At 34.5% G+C, this 8,028-nt stretch overlaps 1 protein-coding gene across 1 annotated transcript; it reads right to left on the reverse strand.

Moving 5' to 3' along the window:
* Window positions 1-3,857: 3,857 nt before the first annotated feature.
* On the reverse strand, window positions 3,858-5,433 carry LOC142226820 (uncharacterized). The gene is made up of 2 exons (XM_075297047.1): window positions 4,473-5,433; window positions 3,858-4,093 (listed from the first exon to the last, which is right to left on the reverse strand). Exon 1 carries the CDS (start codon window positions 5,320-5,322, stop codon window positions 4,474-4,476), a length of 849 nt encoding a protein of 282 aa, XP_075153162.1. The 5' UTR covers window positions 5,323-5,433; the 3' UTR covers window positions 3,858-4,093; window position 4,473.
* Between the last annotated feature and the right edge of the window lie 2,595 nt (window positions 5,434-8,028).

Consider the following 8,028-nt stretch of genomic DNA (forward strand, 5'->3'; position numbering starts at 1 on the left):
TTTCTATAGAAAATTTTATCAAAATTTTATTTATATTTGGTCAAACTTTTATTTCTATAGAAAATTTTGTGAAAATTTTATTTCTATGAAAAATGTTATCAAAATTTTATTTCTATAGAAAATTTTGTCAAACTTTTTTGTTTCTATAGAAAATTTTATCAAAATGTTATTTCCAAAGAAAATTTTTCAAAATTTTATATCTATAGAAAATTTTGTCAAAATGTTATTTCTATAGAAAATTTTGGAAAAATTTTATTTCTATAGAAAATCTACCATTTTTGTAGAATTCTACAAATTCTAAATTTTATCTCTATAAATAATTTAGATCAAATTTTATTTCTATAGAAATTTTTGTCAAAATTTTATGTCTATAGAAAATTTTGTCAACATTTTATTTTTATAGAAAATCTACCATTTTTGGTAGAATTCTACCAACTGTGGCAACCGTGACACAAAGCAAACGCACACAGCATACATCCATTGACAATGAAGATATCCACTTCAAGTGACTGACAATTACTAGCAGAAACTGTTTCATAAGCGGTGATTAAAATTTATGGGGTCCGAAACAAAAGTCTAGGAAGACTCTCTTACACACACACACAAACTCTTAAGAAAAGCAGAACACATACACACTAACTTATACTTACTCTCGTTTATGATCATTTATACAATTGTCTATGTCCGAATATAAAAATATAAGTGGCCCAGTCATATTTCATGGTCGCTGAAGTAGTTCACTTAAAAAATAAATACCATAAACCCAAAGAAGATGACATGGTCGTCTCCCTTTGCCCGACAGAAAAACACAATTTTTTTCCATCACTTACATAGCATGTTTTTTTTATCTGAAGAGAAAATTGGGGGACTCTTTTTCTCCACCAATGTGTTGAGATTATTACTCCTATAGGTGCTACTGGATGTTCAGAGGGTTTCCGTTATTTTTCTCTCTCTTTTTTATGTACCCAGGGAATTAGGGTGTATGATACATAAATGTTTAAATATGTGACCCTGTTTTGCTGCAAAGCGTTTAAGATGCTGTGATATATGTGTGTGTGTGAGTTGTTTTTTTTTGTTTTGTGCCATATTTACGGTTATTAAAGATAATCAGCCATGAAAATTTATGTTGAGTGAATTTATGATTTTCCTCTGTCAATGTGATAGACACTGAGGAGAGGTGAAGAGTAGGTTTCTTGTTAATTTCTACCATTATAATTGAACGTTTGTATTAGGCGCTTATTGTTCTGCTACTCATTGCCTCCTAAAAATATGCTGCTGTTAGGAGTTTCTTAAATACCAACAACAACAAAAAGTATACCATAAAATTGTGCTAATTTTTATAACCTTCAAATATGGCGCTATGGTATGGGTATGGATAAAGCTAACAAGGATTTTACGATGAAACAAAAGATTTAGGGCCCCAACATATTTCTGCAGTCATCGAGTGAGCATATGCATGCAAAGGGTAGTCGTAAAAATCTGCAACCCAAAAATATACTGATTTAACCTTTTTTTTATAGGAATTTTCTTTATGATGCTTGTGGTGAGATTATTCATTGAAATTATTATAATTGTTAAAATATGAAATCTTTCCAAAAAAGGTCTCACATATATAAATAAAGTGAGTCATTAAAATGTTTATGAAGAGATTTTCTTTTCGTTTGGGATATCCTTAATGGGGTTGTTATCTTTAGGGCAAAAAAAAAAAAAGAATTATTTATTGGAATAAAATTAAAGACATCTCACTCATATCTATTTTATTATAGATAATGCAAACAAATATATTATTAAATTATTAACAATCCTACGCTCCCTGGGAAAGTTATTTTCTAAATAATCATACGCTCCCTAGCCCAATTTATTTGATTTCATTATAATAACTTAGAACAAATTAATTCGTTAATATTTTCTTATACTGGTAATGAAGAATTTATTGATCTTATTATACTAATTTATAATAATTAGGTCGATAGCTTCTAGTTGCTAGTGCCCGTATAAATAAGTTTATTATAATTTGTAATTATAATAAATTAAATAATAAATAAATTAATATTTTATAATAATATTACAAATATTTTCTTATCCTGGTAATCAATAACTTACACAATCTGTTATAATTGTTTAAATAAATTTTTGGTATTTGAAAATTTTTTCACATGTAAATAAAGTGAATCATTAAAAAAAAAGAAATGTTCTTCTATTTTGGTATATCATTAATGGACTTGTTATCTTTATGCAAAAATAGAATTTTTAGCTTACAGTGAGTTAGGAAGGAAGCTAAATATATTTCGGGACATCACTCATACTTCCTATTTGATTGTAGTATATAATGCAAATGAAATTGTTTAGTAATCATACGTTCCCTGGGACATCTATTTTAAATAATCATACGCCCTATAGTATAATTATTTTAATTTGATTATTAATTTAAAATAAACTAATTCATTAATATTTTCTAATGTTGGCAATGAAAAACGTTTATAGCATCATCGTTTAACATAATCAACGACTATTGATAACAATCATACGAACCATTGGATAGTTATTTAAAATAATTATACGCACTCTAGTACAATATGTTTTGATTTTATTATAATAATTTAATTCGTTAATTCGTGAATTACATATTTTAAACAATTAAATGCAAAGCTATATTGAAATTTGAGTTTGGCTGAAAAGGCTCGAAAAGTAAAATATTTCAGTAATTTGTATGAATGTTTTGCAATGGATATGCTTAATAAAAACTATTATGGTGTAAAATTCGTATAATATGGATTAATCCTAGTTCCCACTCCATTTTCTGAACACCTTAGAATTTTAATCGTTGGTTTCATATCATGTTGGTTATATTGGCAAAGTTAATGAGAGCTTTTAACAAAATTTTCTACGAAAATAAAATTTTGACAAACTTTTCCGTAGACGTAAAATTTTCACAACATTTTCTATGGAAATAAAATTTTAGCAACGTTTTCTATGAAAATAAAATTTCGAAAAAATTTTCTATAGAAATACAATTTTGACATCATTTTCTATAGAAATAAAATTTTGACAATATTTTCGTTAGAACTAAATTTTGACAAAAGTGTCTAAAGAAATAAAATTTCCACAACATTAAATTAAATTATTAACAAAAATTAAATTTTAACAAAATTTTCTACAGAAATAAAATTGTGACAAAATTTTCTATAGAATTGAAATTTTGACAAAATTTTCTATAGAAATAAAATTTTGACAACATTTTCTACGGAAAAAAAATTTAACAAAATTTTCTATAGAAATAAAGTTTTGACAAAATTTTCTATAGAAATAAAATGTTGCCAAAATTTTCTATCAAAATAAAATTGTGACAAAATTTTCTATAGAAATAAAATTTTGACAAAATGGAAATATGGGAATAAAATTTTGACAAAATTTTTATAGAATTAAAATTTGTCTATAGAAATAAAATTTTCTATAGAAATAAAATTGTGACACAATTTTCTATAGAAATAAAATTTTGACAAACTTTTCCGTAGAAGTAAAATTTTCACAATGTTCGGGGTTGAACTGACGAAGAGCTGGAAAGTAAAACTAATTTTGCCTTCCGAAATAATTACACTTGAAGGAATTTTCGTTTTAAATTTTAAAATTCTGGAATATTTATTTTCAATCGTTTTAGTGTTTTTGTAGTGTATTTTTAATATAATTCTAATTTTTATTCGTAATTTATTATTAGATTTAAGTTTTAAATTAGCAATTAAGTTTTAGATTTAGGTTTAAAATATTTACAAAAAAAATTATACTTTAAATTAATTCAAGGAAACAGTGTAAACAAGGGTTGTTTCAATTCAAATTTAACATGGGTTTGTGCAATATAGTTGTAAGTAAAACTAAGTGCAATTTCAATGTAAACTTCAGTGCAATATAGTATTAAGTAAAAATTTATGTATTTTGTGTTGTGATTTTGTTCTGATGATTTTGTTCTGATGATTATGTTGATGGTGATTGTTGTTCGTGTCCGGCACTTTTCTTTTTGGGTTTATGAGGGGGAATGGGTTGATTTGATGTGTCTTTATGTGTCACTGTTCACTGATTGTCTTCACTAATTGTTTACCTGTAAATGTTCTTTGTAAATTTAAATGTTCACAAACAATTCTATTTTATTTATTATATTTTATTTCAAATATTGTTCAAAAAATATCGTTCACTACACTTGTACTTATCACGGGGGGGAGATCGATAGCGCGCACGCGAGTTGATTGTCGGTTCAAGACTGGTTCGTTGCCCTCTTGAGTGATGCTTAGTAGCTGATGCAAAGCTTAGCGACAAAACTACAAGCATCGATCAAAGGGCAACTTTCCAGGTAAACAAATAGAAAAACAAAAGGACACGACGATTAAAAATTATTTGTGCCGCTACGCACAGTGTTTCACACCTAGTTCAAACAAACTTTGAACATTCTGCCCCCCGCGAAAGAGTGTAGTTTACCTTACCTTATTGGTTGCTGACTTCGGTTGGACTACTGACGGGCCCCACGAAAACATAGCCCCAATCGGTGAGTTGGGCAAAAACTCTTCCCAGGCCCGTCTGTACGACTCCATCTCGCCGCAGGTAGGCATACGCACTTGCGCCCACTTCGACGTCAATTGACTCGTTGCCTCTGGGATCTATATCTGCCAGTTCATGAACCTCCATATTTGTGGCTGGGTCCTCAAGGATGGGGTCTGAGTATGGGCGTCTGGGCAGGTCGCGGGTCACCAATGCTTTAAGTTTGTATACCAGCCGACTTCCATAGCGTCGTGCGCGTAATCTAATGGTGGCAAACGTACGACCATCCTTTTCCCTTGTTGGGATGCGAAGCCGGGTGACGGTCGATGCAGCGACTCGGGTATGGGTGGCAGCTTGGCATAACAACACCCTTACACTGGCCCAGTCCTCAGACTCCTCAGCCATCATATCCACCTGGGCTGTAGGAATGAAAACCGAAGATCGGTGGTACGGTAACTCTACCGGCGGTGGCGTATAGCGTCCAAAAGTTTCACGAAGCTGAGGAGCCCCATGCAACATCGTATGGTGACGGAGGTTGCATTCCCGACACGCGGTGAGGACTGGGCAGTCTGGAGCCAAATGACTGCGCGCCAAGCAGTTACGGCAGTAGCTGCGCCTCTCCACAGTCTCATACCGCTGGTAAGGGGTCTGTCGACGGAAAAAAGCACATGACCTGATTGGGTGGTCGTCTTGGCACAGCCCACATGCATACTGCCAGTGCGCAGGTCGGTGTCGACGATTGGGGCGAGAGGGTCCATTTGGTGATGGGTCGCGAACTGGTAATACTCCGGCCATCTCTGTAACAAAAGTTTTGTGAGTACCGTGTTTTTTGATGAATTTGTGATATGCTAGTCAGTCCGCAAATAGTTTTACTATCTTCGTTATGGGTCGGCTGAGCATACCGCTAGCGGTTCTAATGTCTACTACTCGAATATTTTTGTCAGCGCCTTCGTAGGTTTTGACGACCCTCCCTAGTTTCCATTCATTTGAAGGTAAGTGATCGTCTTTTATAATAACTAAATCATTTATGGCAAGGTTTTGTTGTGGGTATTTCCATTTGTATCTACGGTGTAATTCATTCAAATATTCCGATTTCCATCTTTGACAAAAATTCTGAGAAATAACTTTTAATCGTGTCCATCGATTTATTAATGTCACATCCCCACCAGAAATATCGGGTTCTGCCGGGGTCAACAATGGAGAACCTATCAGAAAATGTCCTGGGGTCAAAGGCTCTAAGTCTGAAGGGTCATCACTAGTTGGACTAATCGGACGTGAATTAAGACAAGCCTCTATGCGGGCTAAAATCGTTGATAATTCTTCAAACGTAAAATTCATTTTTGGCATTGTTTTCTTAAGGTGGGTCTTGAACGATTTAACTCCCGCCTCCCACAGACCTCCCATATGGGGAGCCCCTGGAGGATTAAACTTCCATTCTAAATTTTGATGCGCGTGTCTTTGAATAGTAGTGTCTTGAATTGATTTCATAAATGCGATCCTATCTTTTTTAATAAGTTCCGCGGCACCTATAAAGTTTTTCCCATTATCCGAGAATATTTTTTCTGGACACCCTCTTCTACCTATAAAGCGATCTAAAGCAGCTATGAAGGATTGGGTCGACAAATCACTAGTAGCTTCTAAGTGGATTGCGCGAGTCGAAAAACAAACAAATATACAGACATAACCCTTTGTAATAAGACAAGCTCGAGCAGTCAAACTTTTTATCCCAAAGGGTCCAGCAAAATCTACCCCCGTATTTTGAAAGGGTCTAGATAACATAGTGCGTTCTGGTGGCAGGGATGCCATAATTTGAGTTTGGGTCCGGTGTCGATGTATAGAACATATCCGACAATTGTGAATAACCTTTTTTACTAATTGTTTCACACGAAAAATCCAAAATTCCGATCGAATGACACGAACCATTAGTTGATTGCCACCGTGCATTGTGACCTTGTGAACAAATTCTACAAATAAAAGAGCAAACCGAGAGTCGTATGGAATTAAGATAGGATGGCGTTCGCTATATGTAAGAGCCGGAGATTGAACTAAACGACCGTTTGATCTAAGCACTCCTTTTGAGTCGATAAATGGGTTAAACGATAAAATACTACTGCTTGGCGAGAGTCGCTTCTTTTGAGTCAAAGCTAAATATTCTTCAGCAAAATAATGTTTTTGAGTAACGATGATTAGACGAGTTTTTATATCATTGAGTTCAGATGAGGATATGTCCTCCGACGCAATTCGAGACCGATTTGAACCTGTATTCCGCCAAAAACGCATTACATACGATAGCACCCGATAAGCGCGTGATAAAGATGAGAAACGGGTCAAAGGGTCTTCGAAAACAGTTGTCGCGAAAACTTTAACTTGTTTAGCTTCAAGATTCGTATCTGCGTTGAGTTGAGTTTTGGGCCACCGATCTCTGGGCAATTTCAACCATTCCGGCCCCGTCCACCACAAATGATGTTCTTTTAACTCATCTGGTGAACAACCACGACTCGCGATATCGGCTGGGTTCGATTCAGAGTCCACGTGATTCCAGTTTTCATTACCGACGCTTTCTAAAATTTCGGAAACCCGATTTCCAACAAAAGTGCTCCAAGAACACGGTGGTTTACGAAGCCACGCTAAAACTATGGTGGAGTCAGTCCAGAAATGTGTCGTAAATTGCGTTATTTGTAGATTTGGAAAAATTGCGTTAGCTAACTTTGATAACATAACCGCTCCGCATAACTCTAATCTCGGTAGAGAAATTTTCTTTATTGGAGCCACACGAGTTTTGGCTGCTAAAAGAAAAGTGTCTACTTGGTTTCCGATTTCTACTCGAATATAAAGCGTAGCAGCGTACGCGCTTTCCGACGCGTCACAGAAACCGTGTATTTCGACCGCGCTTGAGGGTGAAAATCGAATCCATCTTGGTACAGATATAGTATTAATAATCGGGCTATTTTTCACAAAATTTCTCCAATTCATAGTGGTTACGGGTCTTAATGTGTCATCCCACCCTATTTTATCTAACCAGACTTGCTGCATCACTAATTTGGCAACTATAATGATCGGAGCAAGCCAGCCGCAAGGGTCGAAAAATTTAGCAATTGTCGATAAAACTTCGCGTTTAGTGAAAAGTTCTCTTTCTTCAACATTTGGCGCTTTAAATGAGAAAGCATCGGTCGCTACATTCCACCGAATGCCAAGGGTCTTGGTTGACGATCCTTCAGAAAGATCTAACCAATTGACAGGCAACAATAAATCAGGATGTAGATCATTTAATAGACGTGGGTCGTTAGAGGTCCATTTCCTCAACTCGAAACCAGCAGAGTCTAAAACAGATGTTAATTGTTTTCTAGCGGCGATGGTGTCTTCAATCGTGTGTCCCCCCGCTAATACATCATCAACGTATAAATTTTCTTTGATTATTTTTGAGCCCAAAGGGTATGAGTCTTGTACATCTTCAGCTAATTGAAGCAGGGTTCTTATTGCCAAAAACGGTGCGCAATTTAC

This window comes from Haematobia irritans, chromosome 2 (genome assembly GCF_050003625.1).
Source record: "Haematobia irritans isolate KBUSLIRL chromosome 2, ASM5000362v1, whole genome shotgun sequence".
In the NCBI taxonomy this organism is placed as follows: Eukaryota; Metazoa; Arthropoda; class Insecta; order Diptera; family Muscidae; genus Haematobia; species Haematobia irritans.